The 23,814-nt window shown below is 35.8% G+C and overlaps 1 protein-coding gene across 5 annotated transcripts in view; it reads left to right on the top strand.

Moving 5' to 3' along the window:
• Positions 1–23,814, top strand: part of TNS3 (tensin 3) — a 455,488-nt gene that overhangs the window by 158,166 nt on the left and 273,508 nt on the right. For all 5 annotated transcript variants that reach the window (XM_074283576.1, XM_074283574.1, XM_074283580.1 and 2 more), the window contains exon 2: positions 15,089–15,200. In XM_074283576.1, coding sequence (XP_074139677.1) covers positions 15,089–15,200 — 112 coding nt within the window. The remainder of the gene's footprint in view (positions 1–15,088; positions 15,201–23,814) is intronic.

Here is a 23,814-nt window from a genome sequence, read left to right as displayed (position 1 = left end):
TTTCTTCTGTTCATTACACCATTCTACTTCTATGTCTACTAAATCCTAGAGTACTTTTTTGAAATATTTTCCATGCTGTTTAACTCTGCCCTTTTGGAGGAGGGAATAGAGGAGGAGACAAAGGTCAAATGACTTTCCCTCCACCAAGAATATGGGGTTTCAAAAATTTAGTTAAACTAAATTGTATTAGAAGGAATAGAAAACATTGTACATGTTGGTGGTGGAAGGTAGCAATAATGAGATTCATTTTTTTAAGTACCACAAGTAAAATTAAAAAAAAAAATAAAGTACCATTTGCAAAATTTTCTTTGTTCCCTACATCAAAGTTGAGTTACTTTTTTTCCCTGTTTTTTTCCTGGTTTCCAGAGAAGCCAAGGGCTGCAGTAAGTCACAGATACTAAGCTTTTGCTCCTAGTGCTGTTCATTTCTATTTATAGTAAGCTGACATTTACTATTGACTGAGTCTTTGGGAGAGATGACAATAGGAACTTTTAGTCTTTGGTAAGGTTTCCTTAAGCAAACGTACTCCCTTTATATAGAGTATATACAAACAATGGAAGTACTGGTTTCTCAGCTTGTTCTTCCAGCTTCTGAAAGCTCACAACCCAATGGACCAAAGTGTAGCTTTGTGTGTTCAATTCAAAGGAGAGCATACCAGGTGGAAATGAAGGATGAATGAATCCTTCCTGTCTGGTCACATTATGCTGATTCCCACTGTTCAGAGTCTCACTGCTATTTCCATTGGATGGGAAAAATTTACCATATTTCACACATTTGTAATTCAAAGACATAGGATTTTTTCATTTGCCCTATTTGGGATCTAGTTCTACAGTTTTACACACAGAGATGCTTAGTGGGACCTTTTTACAGGTGAGAAAGCAAACTTCAGAGTCACTCTGCTCTGTGCCCAAGGTCACATTGGTAGTGAGTGGCAGGACCACTTTGCCTCATTTTTCAGAATAAGACTGAGTTATCTCCCTCTCTGATGGGTGAAAGATGAAATGCCATAATTCCTCCTAAGATGTCCTCAAACAGCCACATATATTAGGGCTGTGTGCATCTATGAACTCATCAGTTCAAGGGCTTCCTTAGATCTCTGGAGCATTGGTCAACCTTCTTCCATGGACTTCTCCTGCCACCTTCTTGTGCCTTTTTAATATCATATTTTTATCATAAATTTATATCTTATAACTGCCTGTGTTTTTTATCTCAGTTCCCCATGGGCTAAATTTAGGATTAGCCAGTTAGCATGTACAGAGAGAAGAGGATATGTTGCCTCTTTCGACAGCCCTACTAGTGAAAAGCAACTACTTTATTTGAATACTTTGCTCTGGCAAATATATAAAGTGCTTTCTTTACATATTTGCTATTTCAAAGTAGAAAGAAAACAAAAATCTTTCTTTTGTGGCGGGACATTCGCCTTGATTTTCTTTTTGGATTCAGAATGAGTAAAGCCAGTGATAGGAAAGAAGAGGAAGGACAGGGTTAGGAAGGGAAATGTATAATTGTTTATGAAACTCTAGACTAATAACATTAAAAGAAACCCTTCCTTGTTTTTCAAGGATGTTAGACTAGATAGCTGTAAAATCTGTGTTTCATTTAAACAAACACATAAAAATTTACATGTCTGATTTTATTTCATCCAAGAGTCATTTAGCATTGACTTCTCCATCTTTCCTGTGACCCACTGGCAAAACCTTGCATTACATTAATCTGATGCTCTTGCCTTTACTTAAGAGGTGAGACATGGGAGGAGGTGCTTCCTGTTTGTGGTGCTGACCTGTTCTTGGTCCCACAGCCTACTAGATGAGGGAATATGTGAGAGTGCCAGGAGTCTAGGCGTGGACTTCTCCCTCTGATCAGACTGAAGAAAAAGAAAAGGAGAACAAGAAATAGAAGAAAGAAAGAAAGAAAGAAAGAAAGAAAGAAAGAAAGAAAGAAAGAAAGAAAGAAAGAAAGAAAGAAAGAAAGAAAGAAAGAAAGAAAGAAAGAAAGAAAGAAAGAAAGAAGGAAAGAAGGAAAGAAAGAAGGAAAGAAAGAAGGAAAGAAAGAAGGAAAGAAAGAAGGAAAGAAAGAAGGAAAGAAGGAAAGAAAAGGAAAGAAAGAAAGAAAGAAGGAAAGAAAGAAAGTTAGGAAGGAAGGAAAGAAAGAAAGTTAGGAAGGAAGGAAGAAAAAAGAAAGGAAGAAAGTTAGGAAGGAAGGAAGAGAAAAGGAAGGAAGAAAAAAGTTAGGAAGGAAGGAAGAAAGAGAAAAGAAAGAGAAAGAAAGAAAGAAAGAGACATAAGTTTGTAAGAAACTCAGGAAAAGTTTACCTTTTCATATTTTGGGAGGATTACATTTCAAACATCCCACAGAAATAGGAAGTCCATTTCATTCTGAGACCATGTGAGATTTCCTCTGCCTTTTTTAGTGACCCATTGTACTGTTTGTCAATCTCTGCTTTAAGAAATTCTTCCTACTACAATAGTGTCTCTTTAGGGAAAGGATGTGTATTCAGGACACACTTCTCAGGCAGAAATTTCAGTATAAGAGGTATAAAAAAATTCAATGACATATTCAGAGTCTTCACTATTTTGTTGAACTCTAGTGAATGTTTGAAGTTGGCCAATAGAAAATAATTTCATTGGTCTTGCATTTTTATTTGCCTTTAAGTCAATTGTAAACTCCTACATGGGCAGGTCCTCAATATTTTTATAGAAGTTTCTCTTTCTAACGATTTATGTTGTACACACATATTCTCTGGATACACAAGTAATACTTGTTAAATTAATAGACTTGGCACTAGAAATTGTATTTTTTTTAGTCAAGTCCAGCTGTGATTATGAATAGCATGTTTCATAACTTTGAAAAATTCTAATACAAAGGAGCTTCCTGTCCTCGGTCAGTGTGTCCTAACATCTGACAAAGGTCCTTCATGGTATTAGGATATGATATTTTATTAAATACTTGAACATTAAAATTTTCTTTCCAAAGGTAAATTATCTCGTTTCTTCTGAACTTTTTATTGCAGTTTATTTTCCCAAATTTTTTCTTCATTTTTCAACTCCTGTAGGCATTTTTAAGGAACATTTTTGTTTATGTAACCCAGAACTAGAGCAGAAGCAAGAATAAACCGATCTATGCTCAGTATATTGGAACTTAGTGTTTCTACCATATCATGTGTATTTCTTAAAGTCACAGCACTTCATATTGCTAATTCACTCTTTATTATAACTCTGGTCTTTCTCTTCTATACTCATTTTTAACTAGTCATTATTTATTTTGTGTTTTATAGAATCACAGAACAGAGAGAGTGCCCAAGAGGCTGATAATCAAACTGTCTTTCCTTAGAATTAATAATTAATCATTCATTGCAGTTTCTTAAAGGAGGTAACAAATTTAAGCCTTTATAAAGAATAACTCAAGAAATGAAGTAGGGGGAGGAATGGTAAAAATCCAGCCAAGAAAAAAGACAAAGGCCTCTTAAACTGGTTATAAATCTTAGTTCTCTAGAGGCAATATGGTGCATATATTCTGAAAACCTTCTGAAAATCCTGAATCCTTTGGATGTTTGTTGTAGAAGAGGGAATCAAGTTACCAACTCCAGAAATGGTTGTCAATAGGCGGGCTTCCTGCTTCTTTGTTTCCCCCCTTCTTGAATGTACTTTTCACAGAAGTCAAGGTAATCTTTCCTTGTATGGATCTGATATTGTCACTTTATTAAAAATCTTTAGTTATTAAAATCCTTAATAATTACCTATTTCTTACCAAGTATAAGTTCAGATATTTTGCTTATTATTTAAGGTCCTTCACAATCTAGTACCATTCCTCATTTCCAACCTTACCTCATTCTTTTCCTATATGTACTTTGTTCTTTCTTTGCTCATGTCTTTCCCTGGGCCTGGATAATAGGTTTTGTTGCTTTTAAGTTGTTTTCATGTGAGACTCTTAGTTTCCCCTTTTGGGATTTTTCAGGGCAATTACACAGGAGTGGTTTGCCATTTCTTTCCCCAGTTCATTTTATAGATGAAGAAATGGAGACAAGTAGGGTGAAGGGAGTTGTCTAGGGTCACATAGGCTGGATTTGAACTCAGATCCTCCTGACCCCAGGCCTGGTGCTCTGTCCACTGCACCATATAGTTGCTTACCTGGTAAGTAGCAGAGTTGAAGTTCAGTGTTCTTTTTACTATATTGACCACTTCCTTTATGCTGTTTAGAGAGAGCATGCCTTTGGACACCATCCAGATGTCCTCAAAGTGAATTAAGAGACAAGAAGACCAAGTACCCAAAATAAATCAATGATGAGTAGATGTGTTTGCCTGGAATAGTGTTTGTGATTTAAAGGAGTATAGAATACTTACTCAATTCTCATCTTAGAAGGAAAATGTTATGAGTAGATTAGGGTGAAAAGGAAAATTATGTTGATTAGGTCAATATATCCCTTTGAAGTAGGAGATTAGAACTGCAGATAGTACGTATAGTCTGGAAAGCCTAAGATCATCTTCAACTATAAATTACTTTTACAAATGAAACAAGGCATTTTACTGATCTTTTTAGCTGTAGCAATGAATAATTTGATTCATTTAAGTACAATCTATATCTTAGAGATTCATTTCCTAGGCCGTTACTTTTCCTCAGCACCTATAATCTTCTAAGTATAATTTACATTATCCTTCCTTAGTATTTATCTGTTTGACACTGTTCTGTATTTTATTTATCTTTGTTAAGTTGATAGTTAATAGAAGATGTAAATTCAGAGACCTTAGTTTGTAATTGAGTTTCAAATCATTTATGGAAAGTTTTAAAAAATGGAACTGGTCCTAACAATGTACGTTTAGAGTACACCACTGTTCCTTAGTCCTAAAAATATCCATTTATCATTGCATTTTTCTTTTCTTTCTATCTCTTGCAAAACAGTCATCCAGTTCTGTAATACTTTGAATGCTAGAAAATGCCTGAGAATTCAACTACTATTCAAAGAATATTTGGAAATAGTTTGTTGAAGTTTATTGTATCACATGGAAACTATTCATAAAATAAAACTGCAATATTAAAATGTTTTAGTCTAAATTAGATGATGAAGCCATTCTTGAAGCAGATTTTGCTGCAAATTATCACTCTTTACTAGAATTTGGATTTCTTTTAACATGAAGCTGGAACTTTTCATGTATATTATATGATTTAAATAGACAGGAAAGTACTAAGGAGTTGAAGTGATGGGAGAAATTCTTATATACTATTTTCATGTGATGGAATCTTTTTCATTCTTTAAGTTCTGCCATTTATGCTACATCCTTAATGAAGGCTTTCCCAATCCTGATTCCTCCTTGAAGCTTTTACAGCCCTTTGTTCAATCCTTTCCTTTGTACTTATATTTTTAATAATAATAATTGAGATGTGCCTTGAGGATGGTAAACTTTGCACGAGCTATTATTTGATCCCAACAACCCTGAGAAATAACCTTTATAGTTAATTGCTGTTGCCATTTTTTTTCCTGATGTGGAAATTGAGACTAAGAAATGTTAAGTGACTTGTCCATGTGATTGATTAATTCAGTTGTTGCAGTCATGTATGACTCCTGTGACCCCATTTGGGGTATTTTTGGAAAACATATTGGAGTGGTTTGCCATTTCCTTCTCCATCTCATTTTTACAAATGAGGAAACTGAGGCAAACAGGATTAAGTGACTTGTCCAGGGTCACACAACTAGTGTCTGAGATCATATTTGAATTCAGGAAAAGGCTTCCTAACTCCAGGCCCAGTGCTCTGTGCACTATGGTGCCACCTAGCTGCCCCGAGTCACTGAATAGTTGGTAAATATGAGGGACAGGATTCTAATGTTAGGTCTATTCTGACTCCAAATTCAGTTGAATCCTCCCCTTGAATATACTTCTAAGTTGTAAGTTGTTTTTTTTTTTTTAAGGAGATTAATCTTTATATTCTGCACAATTTAGTATGGTTCTTTGCATAGAATTAATGCTTAATAGATATCTGACAACATATTGAACGTGACAAATATTTCTAGGAATTTTAAAGGAAAAAATAACACAATAACTTTGGCAGTGTGTTATGGTCTCCTGTTTATAGCATCCCAAGACACAATGTTCTGAGTATGTAGAGTAGATAGTGCAAGCATGTTTAAATAATAATAAATCTTTAAAAAAAATAATTAAATAAATAATGGGTATTTAATTAAATTCATCATTGTATATTTAAATTAATTCAAATGATTTAGGTTGTGATCTGGAGGAAATCTCCTCCCCATTGAATTTTTATTCTGCTCATTATACCAATATAAATGTTCACAGTCATGGACGCATGTTTGTAGAGCTGTCAGCAATCTGAGAAAACAACACAATCCCTTTATCTTATAAGGGACCCATCTAGTTATAGGCTTTACTGACCACAGATGACATAGTATGATCCCTGAACTCTCCAAACTGAACGTAGTCTAGATTATAGAACCAGAACTTGTAAGTGAATTAGTTTACTCTTTAGATATTAGTTGAGGTTAATTTAATATGAACTGGGAGGGTGATCATTATAATGCTTCACATTTATTGTCTGTAAGCTAACAAAGCACATTCTTGTATATGATGTCATTTGAACCTTATAGTAAATGTGTATAATACCAATGTGGACAACTTCAGAGATGTTAAAGACTTTCACAATTGTGGTCACAAAGCAGAGACAAATGGCAGAATTAGGCCTCACAACCAGACTGTCATATGGGAACTTCTTGCTCCTCCTTGTGGCTATTGACTCTGAAGATCTCTAACCTTGCCTGAAGTTTCATGTGAAATTATTATATCTTTATTTCTCTGTAGAATATTTGTCTCCATTGTTGGATAGGTTGCAGTAAAGAATGACATCATTATTTTTTATTTGCTCTTTTTTCAATAAGATTGCAGCTATTTTTGTGGTTTGTTCCATGATAACTTAGACTTAATTAATTTTGACCACATTCAGTGCCTTAGAAATGTTACTAATTTAAATTTTTTGATTGTTATTTTTTAGAATTTGACAAAACATCAACAAATAACATTTGTATATATAAAAAAGAACATAAAAAGAGCATTGTCAAACCTTCCCCTTTCCCCCTGTTCTTTATCACATGCAGTTTGTGTAAATGTTATTAAAATCCACCTTAAGTTTCAATGTATGTTTGCCATCTTGAAACAAAATGACACCTAGTTTTCCCCAAATGATCCTCCATAATTTTAAAATTTATTTGGCATGAAGATAGAGCTTAAAAAGATATGCAGATGTACAATTGAAGGAGGTTTAGCATACACAAGACTACTAATTTAGGATTGATTACATAAGGTTCAAAATAATGTCACATTTTAAAGTTATACTGTACTACCACTACTATTACCACTACTACTACTAGTACACATACTTCTACTATAACTACTACTACCATCACCACCACCACTACTACTACCACTACAACTACTAGTACAAATACTTATACTATAACTACTACTACCATCACCACCACTACTACTACTACCACTATTACCACCACCACTACTACTACTACCACTACCACTATCACCACCACTACCACTACTACTACTACTAGCAGTATCACCACCATCACTACTACTACCACCACTACTACTACTACTAATACTACTACCACCACCACTACTATTACTACTACTACTATCACTGTCACTGCCATCACTACTACTACCACTGCCACTACTACTATCACTACCACTACTAGTACAAATTACTTCTAGTACTTCTATTATAACTACTACTACCACCACCACTATTACTACTACCACCACCACCGCCACTACTACTACTACTACTACTACTACTACTACTACTACTACTACTACTACTACTACACTTCTAAGTTATACCACACAAACATTTTCTGCCTCTCCTCTCTTAGCCCAACTCCTTTTCCTCCATAGTAAGGCATTCTAAATTGCAGTGACTCAGTTAATTGGAGCTGGGCATGGTCCAAGGTCAAAATGGACAAGTCTAAGTGTGGAGCAAAGAGAATGCCAGGATAACAATTTCTAGACTTCTACACCATTCTGTGGCGAGCCTGGTTGCAGTTCTGGATGCACTCCAGTTTGTCAGTGTCCCTCTTCGAACATAGTATCCAAACCCGAATATGATACTCAGATGGGGTCTGACCAGCTCAGGATACAGAGACCATTAATTGCCTTCCCTGTTTGGGACACTTTCCCTAGCATCTATGTAACATTGCTCTCTTGAAAATAATCACCTTTTTTGTGCTGTGATTTCAGAATATGCCTGATTTGCTTGTTTGAGTTAGTGAAGGAAGAAAAATATGAATAAGCATTCCTGCATAATCTTTTTCTTAGTGCTTTCCAAAACACAGTTATCAAATGGCAAGTATGAAAGCTGTTTAGATTACTAGTTGATAATGACCCATTACTTGGGCAGTTTGCTGGACAAAATTAAATAGTTTTTTTTTGATAACTGAAACCTGAAGAAACCACAGTGTTCTGATTTTTAGAAAAAAAATGATTTCCCTGTGGTCAGCATTCCTGAAGTGGATTGAAATCCTAGTAATACAGCCTTGTGTGCCAATCCAATTGGTAATTTCAGTCAGATGGAAAATTTACCTTCCCTCCCCCATTCCCTGCTTGAAGGCATTTTTATTTCACATATGCCGTTACTGTGGCATCCTGCAGTTAGGTGGCCCAGAGAAGCCCCTGGCCCTTCTTCAGGGCTCTGGATGTACTGGGGGGGGGGGGGCGGAATCAGGGTAATTTGTATCAGATGGAGCAATGACATCCAGTGATAGTGTTGCTTTGCCTGGATTTTATTGCATCCATTTGACTTACTTTGACGAGCTCCTGGAGAAATGGATATATATGTATGTTGGCTCAGTAATGGGTCTGCATCTGGGGGCCCCATTTCACCATAAAGAGCCCTTTCAGTCATCACTTAATTGAACTTTTCTTTGGGGCTTCCTATATGAAGGGGTCAAAGTAGGGCATTTCCTTTGCCCATAAAAAAAATCTTGAAAGGGCGCCTGTGCTTTTGGAGCCATAATTATCAAAGGTCTTTTGCCTCTCCCACCTGAGGGGCAGTCACTGCTGGGGCTGCCCCACTGTGTGTCAGCTGCCTTTGAAAGAGCAGCAGCTTCAAGAAGCTGCTGGCTTGGGTCTCTGGATTTTTATAACCAGACTCAGTCCCAGGGACAGAGGCTATGAAGCTGTTTACTTTAACTGGGGAGAGCAGAAGAATGTTCAGGCAGAATCCCAGGAAGCAGCAGCAGCAGCAGCAGCAGCCGCTGCACCATTGGGTGAGTCTGGCTTTGGAAGGGCGCAGTGGGGGGCAAGTGGGGAAGGAAAGGGAGACCACAGTGTGGGGGAGTGGGCACATGGACAAGTTGGACCGAAGGCAAATGGAGGCAATCCAGTCAGGTTGGCTTTGTGCAGGGAGTCTTATTAAGTTTAGCTGTTAATTGTGCCCAGAGTGAATTCTGAGGCTCTGAGAAGGTAAGGGGGACCTCATTATGGCCACATCTGGACCACTCAACTCAATCCTGTTTCTTATCTAATTGCCTCCTTTTAAAAATTAACTTTTATTTTTCCAGTTAATGAGCATTTTTTTTTTCTTTCTCTCTCCTGGCTTTACCCAAAGTGAGGCAGGGAATGAAAAATAAAATCCTTATAACATTTATACACCGTCAAGCAAAACAATGTCTACTTTGCCCGTCCAAAAAATGAATTTCTTCACCGTTAGTTCTTGATCTCTCTGTTTGAAAATTGGTAGCATGCTTCATCATTGCTTTCCTGATCAGAGAACCATGAAATCCTTTAAATTTCCTCTTTCTAAAATCTGAAATTGATTTTTAAAATTACATTCTTGTAGATGACAAATAAGAAATATGTGTGGGAACCCTAAAAGAGCTAACTGGTGAGTGAATGTGTCTGTGTTTTTCCTAATGAATAACAGAGCAGCCTTAAGAAGTAATAGGAATTACTGGAATTATTAGACACTATATTTGGGGCATACTTCTTTAATGGCTGGGATTTCTGCCTTTCTTTGTTTTTCAGCTTAGCACAGTGCCAGTCACATTTGTTGCTGTTCAGTCATAGCGGTCATGTCCATGTCTTTGTGCCCCCATGTCTGGCACGTAACAGGGACTTAATAATTGGTTGGTGATTGATTTCAGTGCTCCAATTCTCCAAGACTGGATGATATGCATTGATTGAGGGGGCTTTCCAACTGGGAGTTTCCTATACCAGGGGAATCAGAAGCTTGATCAAAATAAACCGATTTAAAGGCTTCAGAATCTAAGGGAAGGAACTGATCGCTACTACTTTTAAAAATGAGAAGTTTTTGGTAAAGATGGAAATCATCAAATCCCAGCCTCGGGAGTTTTTAAGAAAGAAAACTCAGCATTTTAAATCTACTCTGGTTATTAAAAAAAATTTTTTTTGGACTGAAACAAATAGATGATGTACCTGAAGCATTTGAAAGCAACATATACCCTCATGTGTTGGTGGTGATGGTGATGAAATCTTGAGCCTGAATGAATTAGTTCGAGAAGAGAGGTGTCTGTGTATTTCCACAGAGTAGATGATACGGTCTTTAGGGTTCACACTGAGTATTTCAGTGCCTCCTTTATGAGAGATTTTTTTTTTTTCTCTGAAAAGAGATCTCACAATGTGGGCAATCAGGACCAGCACTAATTACCGGGTATCCCCCAGGCAATCCCTCTGTTACTAGCAGCTCTCGCTTCACTCTTCCAACTTTTGCTCCTAACAATTAAATGCAATTTAGATTCCTGAACTGAGCCTTCTAAATGCTTCAGTATTACTATCACCTCCTTCTGGGTGCACATTGGCCCCACCTCTTCTGGAGAAATGAAAGAGTTGTACCAGGTGAAAACAAAAGGCGTCTGATCCTGCCCCCTTCTCCTTTCATAATAGACATGTTATGTGTAGATGAAGTCTGAACAGATGTTAATAAACTATTTCAAATGGATTCCTCAGACTTCTAATCGGGGAAATGGTGTTAGCTTTAAAACTGGGCCTTTGACCAGTGTCTAGTAAAATTCTTTGTGTATAGTAAGTATGTACAGAATGCTGATTGAATGCACTAAAATTAATTATATTTATTCTTATTATTAAATAATAAATAAATTAAATATATTTATATAATAATAAAATTAATAGGTAGCTATGGGCCAGATAAGCAAATCACAGGAAAAGAAAGAAAGAAGCATTTATTATGTGCCTACTATATGCCTGACATTGTGCTAATGCATTCTACAAATATCTAATTTGTTGATATTTATATAGGGATTTTTAACATTCTTACTGTTTGTTCTTGTTGTTTTGTTTTGTTTTGAAATTGACCTATGATTTCATTAGAACAGGGAACTGTCACGAAAGAAACTTTTTATAGATCAGCAAGTAATCAGCAATTTATAGTCTTAGAATTCCCTTGGGGACATTGAACCATTATGTAGCGTGGCTGTGTCTAACAGGAGACTTGAATCATGACTTCTGACCTAGAAGACCAACTCTCTAACTATTATACCATAAAGTTAACAGAATATTTGACATCCACGACCTCATCTTATACTCAGAATAATCCTTTGGACTAGGTACTACAAGAACAGTAAAAGTCCATTTGGTTTATAACCAGTTAGCAAATGAGTGTCAGAAATAGTAAAAGAAGTGCTTTAGGAGTTTCATGGAAAGGAGACAAATAATGAGGGACTGGAGAAGGGTATGTTTGACCATGAAGGCTTTTGATAGACAGATTAGAAGGTAGGTGTGAAAACTTCTGAGCTGAATTGGTGGGGAAGGAGAGAACTGATTGAGGTAGGGCTGTTTGTTGTGATATATTGTCAGAAAAAAAAAAGTTAGTTTGGGGCCATTTTAATATTTCTATTAATAGACCTACATCCTACCTTTATTCTTTAATAAAAGCTTTTATTTTATGTATAGTTTTACTGGTGCATGTGTGTAAGCCAGGTGCTGAAACTCAGAGAATGCATGTTCAGATGGTGGAAGTATTTCCAGGTTAATAGCATCCCCAGTATTGTCTCTTGATTTAGCTTGGAGAAGTTAGGGGTTCCTGTGGATCTCTACTGATTATACTTTGATCCATAATGAACCTTCAAATAAGGTTCATTTCAAGTATGATTTTTGCCAGAGTGGTCATGTGTTTTGCCCCTTTGATATATTGAAACGTGTTTCTAAATTTTCATTTTCAGCAATTTCATCATTGTAATCTTTTCTGTAAGCTAAGTTAGGTATTTTCCTGGCATTTTTTAATCATGAAGCATAAGTAAACAGCTTGGTTCATAGTAAGTGATTTATTTCTTAATTCAATACTTCAGTTAAATTTTTATTGTTCATAATTTATGCAAAACACTAGCTTTAGAGATACTATGACAACAGAATAGCCCCTGCCATCAAAGAGCTTCCATTCTCCCTGGAGGATGGTGTACCATTGGTACAATACTTTATCTATGGTGAAATGAGGGCATGAATGCTAAACAGCTAGCAAGATCAGAGAAGGCTCTCCATATTGGTGACTGAATTGAGTCTTGAAGCCAACTGTGAATTCTGAGAGAAAATTGAGGAGGTAATGACATATAGGCAAGGAGGAATGCATGGAGACTGGAGATAGAGTATCAGGAAAATAGCTAGTAGTCTTAGTTTATTGCAAACTTGGAGTTTGCAATTTTTAGTAATATGTAATAAGGCTTGAAGGGAAGTTAGGAACCAGATGGTAGGAGATTTGGAGGAATTTGTATTTTTGTTCCTTTGGGCAATGGGAAATAATGTGGTCAATTCTGTGCCTTAAGAAGATTCTTTTGCCATCTGCAGGTCAGAGTTAAGGAACTTTTTTCTGCCAAGGGCCATTTGATATTATAACATCATTTGAGGGCCATACAAAATTATAGAACTCAAACAAGGGAGGTTATATCTCTGGCTTTCAGCTCATCATTGCTAGCAGTGGTCTTAGCAAATGATATCATGAGCCTACTATACCTTTGCTGACTAAATGTTTCCTATCCCTGATGTAGAGGATAGATTAGGAAATGTAGAGATCAGAGACTTATCTGTCATGTGGTAGGTATTAAATGAATGAATGCATGTGTCAATAAAATTGATAGTTGTGGGCCTGGTGAGCAAACTATAGGAAAAGAAAGAAACAAGCATTTATTAAGTGCTTACTATATTCCAGAGTCTGTGCTTTGTACTTTATGAATACCTAACTTGATTATTGCACAATCTGTAATTTGGGAGGGAAAAGGGATTATGAGTGAGTTTTGTTAAGGACGTAGAATTTATAAGATTTGTCAACTGATAGACTTCGTTGTTTATAGATTTTTTTTTCCCTCTTGGACTGTATCTGGTTTCTTTCCTTATCTCACATTATTCCCTCAAATGCATTCTCTTTTCTAGTGAAAAATAAGATGCACTTATATAACTATCAGTGAAGATGATGATGGTGGTGGTGATGGTGATGGTGGTGGTAGGGAATAAGTAGAAGGAGACTCAAGAAAGCCATGTTGTAAAAAATGAGGAAAAAGTATCTGATGATCAAAAAGTTCAAGAAACAGCACAGGGATCAAGAACGATGAGGCTGTAGAAAAAGTCTCCTGATTTAGCAGCTGTAGACCTGCTTAAGAAATCTGATTGAAAAGGACCAAGGATGAATACATGATGAGAATGTCTGGTTACAGGGGATGTAGATGGAATTTTTCCAGGAAAGATAGAGGATAATTTGGGCCTGTTTTGAGGGCAAATGTAAGGTCTCCCTCCCCCCCACCTTTAAATGAGAAACCATTTTATGACTTTTGGAAATCCTGTATGTTACAATATACAGTCAAGAAGCATTTAAAATGCTTGACAACTTCAATGTTGAGTCTCTAACATTGGACATTTTTTCTTTATGAAGAGAGTGATAAGAGACTCAGACTCTGAACTGTTATTTTTCTCTTCTAGTGATGGCGATTGGTCAGTTCCTATTGGGACATATTTGAAAGACAGTGTATAGGTTTTATGGATATAGCCTGGGGTCACAGGGACATTTTTCCATGAAGATCTGTTTGGTGGACGGAGGGTCTGGATCTTTTACTGTGCTTTCAATGGCACCACGTTCAGTCTAACTAGCCAGTTTAACTGGCCTATAAATCCTCCAAGTTTTGGAAAGTAGTTTAAGGCCTTGTTAATGTTTTCATTTTATTACTTTAGACTGGATATATTTATGTTTGTATGTGGTTGTAGATCTATACATACCATATACAAAGACTGTTTCAACAGCTTTGGTTGAATTGATGCTTGTCATCTTGATGTTAGAAAGGAGACAGGCTTTCATTCAGTGCTTTATCCAGTTGGCCATGGTGAAAAAGGGGTAATTTTTTATTTGCTTATTGGTAAAATTTCTATAAAACCTTCCCTGAATAGAGAAGTGTGTGTGTGTGTGTGTGTGTGTGTGTGTGTGTGTGTGTGTGTGTATGTGTTTAAAATGCAAGCCAATATTGTTTTCAGTATTTTGAATTTAATAAATACCAAATAAAAAGAGCTTTTCCATGTACAATACTGAACAGAAAAAAATTGTATGTGAAACTACATGGAGAGATGCTATTTTGAACAACCAAAAAAGATGGGCTAGGATGCTTGTTAACCAGGAAAATAATGATGTTCATCAGGTTGTATCCTAACTCAAAGAGACTGGAGGAAGAAGTTGAGCCTGAAAACCTAAATGGACTCTTTTGAAATGTGATCATCAAAGTTGACTAGTCTAGCCTAAGGTATATGCAGGGACATTCTTTATCCTTATTATTCTACAGTGATCAGTGCTCCTGGGGCTGTATAGTGTACAAATCCAGTTAAGCACATGTGCAAATGTAAATATTAAATCTAAATACTTATAATTAAGGTACTTGACATGTGCCTGTGGGTATTTTAGGCCTTGTTGACATATATTCAGTTAGGCTATGCATTATTTTTCTTCTGAGTGTTATCATTCATGTTTGAGAAATTTAAGGACTATTCGCCTTATCTTTTGTAGATAAAAATCAAGAAAAGAATAAAAGACAACTAATGTCTTCTCTCTCTCTTTTTTTATGTAGCCAGAAGAATCTGCTTCAGGTGCCCACAGTTTTAAGAATAAATCCTTTAAGAAGGCCAAAATCTGCAGTGTCTGCAAACAAGTTATTGACAGTCAAGGCGTTTCATGTCGAGGTGAGTATTTCATTGTCCTGGCTGGTGTCTGGCTAGCAACAAAACTGTTTGGGGGAATTTCCAAAAATGTACAGTCCTGGAATTCCCCTGTTGCAACAGGCTTGCCATGTGGGGATCTAATTCTTAATTTGAAAAAGATCCCTAGATTTGTATTAATATGACATAATATACTAATATGTAAAATTAAAGTTAATTTTAATATATTAATAGATGATATATATGAGAAGGTGACAAGAAAGTGAAAGATAATAACTATTTAGCCTAGGACTTCTTGATTTATTTTATGTCATAGATTCCTTTGGCAGTCTGGCATCTTTGTTCATGGGGGTAGGGCAGCTAGGTGGCGCAGTGGATAGAGCACCAGCCCTGAAGTCAGAAGGAGCTGAGTTCAAATCCGAACTCAGACACTTAACACTTCCTCTCTATATGACTATATATGACTCTGGGCAAGTCATTTAACTCCAATTGCTTCAGCAAAAAAAAGAAAAAAGAAGTTCATGGACCCAGGTTAAAAACTTTGCCCTAAATGAGGAAGAGACAAGCTCTAAATTCATGTTAGTTAAACCGACATGTAAATTTGTGCAAATTCTATTCTGTAACTAGTTTACAAATGTTTTCATGGAAAATTTATGATTTATCTTGGCACTCTTGTATGTAGCTTATCTTTTGTGAAATTCATATAGATTTGAGAAATTTTGAATCTCAGTGATTAATGGCCATTATTTAGAATCAAGTTATTCTAACTTTTAATTATAACTTTTAACTAAGTAAGCACTTAACCATTTATTTATAGAGGTGGAACAGGATAATTTTTTTTAATCATTTCATCACTTGGATATTGAGGTCTTTCCTGAAGAAAAACAGAAATGCTTAGCTTAGGAAGAAATTTGGAGATCATAATAGTTGAAGTGTACACCCAGTACAGAAATCCTTGCTACAGTGTTCTTAGCTAGGGCAAATTTAACTTATTTTGGAACAATTCCAGTAAAAGGGAATTCATTATACCTACAGCAAAGAATACCACATCCCATTAGGCAAAGCATTTGACTGCTGGGAAGAGTGTTGGAACAGTCAGATTTAGTTATGAAGGTTGATCTCTGACTAGCTGATAGTTGATTGATATTGAATATCATCTAGAGTTTAATAACTGCTTGTTAACGAAATGCTTGTTGGCTGAATAAAAATTTTTCATATGATCAAAAATCTGTGATTAATGTATGCTTATAGTTCAATATGTATCATCATTATTATAGAAAGTGTTTTTCCTGTTCCCATTTGTGAAGTATTCTCTTTGGGGAGTCAGGATGAGCAAAGAAGTGAGCCTTCTGATTTCTCTTTTATATTTGCCTTAGATTTCAGGGAATGGATAGTTATTCTTCTTGGGAAAAATTTTTAAGAAAAACTGTAAGCCCTTAAATAAATGTGTTTTTTTTTTGATAAAAGGATTTAGCTTAAAATGGTGAGAATGACTATTTAATGCTTTAGGAGAAAGAAGTTTTCATGTATACACACATGTGTCTATATGCACACATACACATATCAAAAATATATTTGATGTTATGAGAAAAGCAACTTATTTGTAGCTTGACCTTTAGTGGCCAGAAGGGGTCGCTCACCCCTTTCTACAGTGAAAGAACACAGACAAGTCTACTTAATAAATAGGCAGGACTTAGTGTTAAGTAAGTAATTATTAAATATCTATTGAATGCAAGATATTTATGTGTTGGGGATCTAAAGACAAAAATAAAAATAGTACCTGTCCTCAGGGATCTTATGTTCTTCCGAGAGCCTACAATATGTAAACCTGTAAAAATAGGTATTATTTGAATCAGGATCATGTATCAGGAAACTTCCCACAGAAAGTAACATTCTTTCTTAATGATTAGCATCTATTTCAGTAAGTGACTCAGTGGATAGTGTATATGAAGACAGGAAGAGCCGAGTTCAAATTTTTCTTAAGTTTTAACTTTTTCTTAAGTTATTTGCTAGCTGTGTAATCTTGAGAAAAGCATTTCCATCTTTGTCTCAGCTTCCTCATCTGTAAAATGGGAATAATAATAATAATACCCACCTTCTAGGATTATTGTGAAGATAAATGAGATACAATATTTTTAAAGAGGTTGGCACATAAGAGGCACTATATAAATATCAGCCATTATTATTATTATACAGAAAACTTCCTAGCAACTTTGGAAAAGTTTCACCAAGTTTAAACTATTTGTTGGGTAGCCTTTAAAAAAGAGACAATCTTGCCTCTTCTTTGGGAAGATTAATTATCTCTTGACACTTGTTGAATAACTAAGTCATTTTCCACGACCAAAGGAAAATTTTTATTCCTAAACTGTTGTTTTATGTCACAGGATTGAACAATGTTCAAATTAGAAGGGACCTTGGAGTCCAATATGGCTCTCTCATTTTTCAGATGAAACTGAGTGTCTCTTGGCTGACATTTAAGTTCATTGAAGTTTTATGCATCTAGGCTAAGCAGCTTTGGGGGTGGCTTGGGTTGAAGGGGATATAAAAAGTGTCATTTCTTCATATGCTAAAGGAGTGACCTTAGAGATTCTCATTATGTAGAACTCTAATGGCACTTTGCATATTTCAACTGCTCTCCAGTTTATATGATCTTATCTGAAAAGCAAGAATGATTTTTTTTTCCATTGGAAGAGAAATAAAAGAGTGGGAAATGCTCCAGGTTGGCAGGATATTCATCCTGCTTATCTGGCCATATATTGTGTGGTCATTCTTTTTTAAAAAAGACTTCTAATTGGGTGTTCTGAGCTGTACTTTTTAAATTTGCTGTGAGGCAGACCCATTTTCAGGGACAATTCCTATTTCTTTTATATAAATGTATTCATCTAATTGTTTTGTATGCCTTAAACACTATTATTGGAGAGTCATCCACTCACAGGAAGATACAGTGACACATTATCTCTAGTAATATTTGTATATCTCAGAACAGTTTTTTTCTCCATTTCAGGATATTCATCAGTCTATTCATTCATTAGCTATTCATTAGTTGATTAGCTCAATATGGGTGAAATGAAAAATAAGGTCCCTTTCCTGAAAGAGCTTATTATACATTTAAAAATGGATTTTTAGTGACTTTTAACATCATTCCTTGATGTATTACCATTGAATCTCAACACTCCTCCCATCTCCAGTCATCTTAAATCACAATAAGTTTTAGAAATAAAAACGAAAAGGTAAAGGAAAAAAATCAGCAAAATTGATCAGTACGTGGAAAAAAAAAATTCTGTTAAATGAAATGTTCTACATCTTTCTACCCTTCCGCCTCCCCAAAAGAGTTAGGGTAAAGGGACTTCAAAGAGTTGCTATTCTAATATGTTCCCTTTATCCTAATATGGTAGGTGTAGCATGTACACAGATCTCTATTAAAAAATATGATACCAAATATATAAAGGAGATCCCAAAGAAGGTAAAAAGTGATTTCATAGTGGGAAGAGATTCCCTTTGGCGGGGAGATCAAAAGAGAGTTTATGGAAGAGTTGTCATTGACCTTGAGTTTGAAGAATGGTTAGTAAGTCAGCAAGTTGAGATGGTAAGGGGGAAGGGCCTTCCAGACATAGGAACAAGTATGAGCAAAACCTGGAACAGTTAAAGTAAAGGTCACATTTGAGGGAACTTGAGTAGTTCTTTTTGGCTCTAACACGGGAGTAAGATTGTGAAATAAGGTTGGAGAGGTAGGCTAGTAAATGGCCCTGAGAGTTGCATGTAATCGCTGGCTTGGTCAATCTGCTTGTTTAAATAAGAAAGGCTAGTCTTTGGGCAAGTATGTAAGGAGTTTTATCACTAGATTGTAACTTCCTGAGTAAGGAAAAGTTGGAATTTTCCGTTGAAAGGCAGCTGCCAGGAGCAAAATTAATGACCTTTCTTCTTCCTGCCTGTCAATGGCCTGGTTATTTCTTTCTCTCCAGTTTTTCTTCACCTACAATATTCCTTAAGTTGCTGCTGCTCCAGAGCTCAATTTGCTCACCTTTGTTTTGTCATAAGAAGATGTTATATTGCCCCAAAGCTAATAACTTGGACCATGCTGGCTTTCCAGAATGCCTGGCTGACTATAGGGATGCACTCCTGCCATACTGGAGGATTAGAGGAGGGGCGGGGATAGCCTGAATTTTGGACTTCTGAGTTATAGTAAGTTTAAAGTCTGTTGATGTGATTCTTCCATTCTCCATCCCCTTTTAAATAAAGAGAACACCACACTGAATAGGAATGGGGGGGGGGGCGGAAAGTGTGCCAGGTTGGAGCTTGCATGTTAATCAATAGTGGGATTTGGCCAGTGATTGGCTATTGCACTCTGAGCCTGTGTGAGATAAGGAGAGCTAGCCTTAAAAAAATAATGTGGAAATGTGAATGAATCAATAATCAAATAAATTATATAGAAAGTGAATATATAAAACTTATAACTATTCATTTTAATATTACATATGTAAATACTTATAAACACATATTTTATAAGTATATATATGTATATATATCACACATATATCTCCCCATCTCCCCAATCAAGTTCAAGATTTTCTCACCAGGTAAATTAAAATTTCACATTTTCTTCTCAGTCCTTAAGTTAACCTTGCCCAAGTAAGATTCCAAGTGGTCTCAAACCATTTCAGACTGTGGAAGGGAGACAGCTCAGTTCAAGAGATCTGTTTTTTTTTTTTTTTTTTTTTTGTTTTTTCTTAAACACTGATGCTATCATATAAGTTAATTAGGTTTGGTCCATCTTAAATGAACCACATCAAAGAGACCTGAAATTCTGTGTTGGGAGGACTGTTGCGCATAGATAAGTTCTTGTTAATTTCATTATCTAAAAATTGTTTCACCTAAAAGGCACTGTACTATATTTCAAAAGGAAATGTCAATGAAAGAACACTTTGTTTTGAGCCATTTTCCTATTTTCCAGTGAGATGGAATTGCTTTTACTCTTCTTAGGAACAAAGAAGTAGTGAGTTTGAAGATGATTAGATTTTGCAGTGTTGAAAGTCAATCAGGGTCAGCTGTGAATTCGGCTATTACCTGTTTCCTATAAGATGCAGTATATACTTGTTAGAAGATGAGTTAGAAGATGAGTCTCCGGAACTCGTGCAACAAGGGAGCTGCCTGCAGCTGTTTTTCCATGGAGTCATACTTTTCTCTATTTTCTCTCTTACTTATTTAAAAAGCAAGTTCTGAGAATTCTTCATCATTTTAACTAATTAAGATTAATTAAACCTTCCCTATGTTAGGATGGTGCTAGATTTTCCCTTTGGAATATTCAAAAAAAGACAACTCCATTCCTGCCCTTAAGATTTTATAAGCTTAGTTGGGAAGGGAGTGGGGAAAAGACATGTTTGACAATAAGCTAATAATACATGATAAATGTCAAATGAGAGAAAGAGAAAGTGAATTTACAGGAAGACCTAAGGAGGTCATTTACTAACACAAAATATTTGAACAGTTGTCTATATGGGTGTGAGTGTTCTTGGAGAGGGGAGGATGAGTCAGGGTGGGTGGGTGGGTTTGTGGGATTCTAACAACTTTATTGTTAGTCTTTGGAACTGATTGTAATATTTCTGCGTATACTTTGGCCAAGATTTGTGATTTCATTTAGGAAGTGAATTCCCACTTCACAAATCCAGATTGATGATTATAATTATCTTTAATTTGAACTTTTAGAGAGGGGCTTTTTAATCCTTTATCTGTGTCCTGGACCCCTAAAGTGGTGAAATTTATGGACCCCCCCCTTCTCAGAATAATGTTCTTACATGCATAAAATAAAATAAAAAAGATTATAAAGGAAACCCACTATATAGAATACAGTTATCAAAATATTAAAAGGAAAAAAAAAGGTTTAAAGTTAAGAGCCCCACTCTTTGAAGATTGCCTGAGAGTATTGAAAGATTAAATGACTTGTTTATGATCAAATAGCTATTTGTTCAAGGCAAGCATCTTGAACCTGGAACTTCTTGATTCTAAGGCTGATCTTCTATCCACCCTTGGTACCTTTCATCTGCAGAAAAGTGACTGTTAAAAATGGGTTAAATTTTGTCCTTTTTGAAGCCATAGATTTTAGTGTTTTTAGTGTTTTCCAATTTAGGTTGGGAAAAAATGGAGAGGCCCTAAAGTAGATCATCCTGGCAGGAGCAGAAGATTCTCCGGGATTGGAGGGAGGAACAGATTTTTTTTTTGTTTTTGGTAGGGATTAAATTATGTTTTTGTTGTGATTTGTTAATAGGATCATGGAAAGACTACATAACTTTGGTTAATTAAGAAACAGTCAGGATTGGAACCCAGGTGCTCTGATACTGTTTATATTTTACCACTTTATTTCTCAGAGTCAGGGCTTATTATTTTCTCGGGTAAATAATTGAAATCACATGCTCAAGGTAAAGGGCATAGTAAAGGAATTGGGACTCGAACCCAAATCTTTTAATTACACATCCTATTGTTCTTTCACCAGATACCATATTGACTCATTACAGTAATACTGTATAGTCTTTTGAGGTTTATCAAATACTTTTAATGCACGTGATTTCATATGAAATAAACAATGACTTTATGAGGGTAGGTAGTGGAATTATTATTTTTTTTATCACTTTTATAAATGTTTAATTTGAGGCCCATATAAGTAACTGGCAAACTCAGCCAGTTATTATTACTTATCTATGGACTATACTCTTCTAGTGGCTATAACAAATAATTTTTGGCTTGTAACTTGTATATCCTTCCATACCTAGAGCTATACTAATTACATGAAACCTTTGGAATAGCCCATTTCAGTGACATAACTATTTTGTGAATAGGTTGATGGGTTTCACTGTCAGTTAGTCCCTAGCTACCAAATGTAAGTGATTTCCTGTAGCCAATACTTTCCTAATACAAGATTTCTTCCAAGCCATTCATGATGGCATATGTGAAGCAGCCTTTCTTAGACAGGCAAAAGCCAACAGTGATATATGGAGCATAGTTAATTGAAGAATTAATCATATTCTCATTTCAGCCACTTCTAAAGAGCATCAATTAATCTTTTTTCTTTATCCTGGAAGCCATTTCTGAATTTCCATTCTCATAATTACTTCCATCAAGATATTTAAAGGCCAGACAGTTGTAAGACTTTGACATAGAACTCATCCAACCAATTGGAAAGCCACTTGGACCGTGCCCAAAGGGCTATCAAACTGTGCATACCCTTTGATCCAACAGTGTTTCTACTGGGGTTATACCCCAAAAAGATCTTAGAGAAAGGAAAGGGATCCACACATGCAAATTTTTTTTGTGGCAGCCCTTTTATAATGGCAAGAAACTGGAAACTGAATGGATGTCTATCATTTGGAGAATGGCTGAATAAGTTATGGTACATGAATGATATGGACTATTATTGTTCTATGAGAAATGAGCAGGAAGATGAATTTAGAGAGGCCTGAAGAAACTTATATGAACTGATGCTGAGTGAAGTGAGTTGAACCAGGAGATCATTATTCATGGCAACAACAAGATTATGTGATGATGTGATCAACTGTGATGGCGGTGGCTCTTTTCAACAATGAAGTGATTCAGACCAGTTCCAATAATCTTGTGATGGAGAGAGCCATCTGCATCCAGAGAGAAGAGTATAGGGACTAAATTTGGATCACAACATAATATGTTCATCTTTTTTGTTGTTTCCTTGCTTTTTTTTTCTCAGTTTTTCCCCTTTTGATCTGATTTTTCTTGTGCAGCATGCTAAATGTGGAAATATGTTTAGAAGAATTGCACATGTTTAATCTATATTGGATTACTTGCTGTCTAGAGGATGGAGAAGGTGGGGAGGCACAGAGAAAAATATGGAATACAAGATTTTGCAAGGGTGAATGATGAAAGTTATCTTTGCATGTCTGTCGAAAAATTTTTAAAAAAATTTATAAAAATAAATATGGGGGAAAATAATCTTATCTTCTAATAGAGGCAACAAGCATCAATATAACTATATATAGAATAAATATGAAATGAATTCAAAATAATTAATGTTTGATATTTTGAGATGCTCTAGCAATTAGGAGGTTAGGAAAGGCTTGGTGAAAAAAGTTGGTGCTTGAGCTGCATCTTTGAGGAAGAATGGGATTCCATGAAGAAGATGTGAGGAAGGAGAGTCTGTTTCAGTCATGGAGGATGGCCAGTGAAAAGACTCAGGGACTGGAGGAGATGGAGTGTTGTATGTGAGATACCAAGAAAAGGCCAGGGGGACTATAGATTGGAATGTGGGAGGGGAGATCAGTTCAAGCTGTTGTAAAAAGCTTTAAAATATTAAAGGAAGTATTTTAATTTTATCCTGGAGGCAATAGGAGCCACGTGAATTTTTTGAGAAGAGGGGGGACCAGTCAAATATGAATTTATGAAAATAACTTTGACTTGATGAACTGGAATGGAGAGAGACTTGAGGTACGGAGATCACTTAGGGGGCTGTTGGTGTAATTTAAGTATAAGATCATTAGAGCTTGACATAAGATTAAGGGATGAGATGCTAGAAATGTTGTGGAGTAAGATTTAGCAACTGATTGTATATGTGTGATGAGGGAAATAAGGAGTCGAGAATAATGAAGATAAAAACTTGATAGAATGGTTCTATAGAGTA

The sequence above is a fragment of the Sminthopsis crassicaudata genome, chromosome 1, assembly GCF_048593235.1.
Source record: "Sminthopsis crassicaudata isolate SCR6 chromosome 1, ASM4859323v1, whole genome shotgun sequence".
NCBI lineage: Eukaryota > Metazoa > Chordata > Mammalia > Dasyuromorphia > Dasyuridae > Sminthopsis > Sminthopsis crassicaudata.
This window is presented reverse-complemented; position numbering and strand designations above follow the sequence as displayed.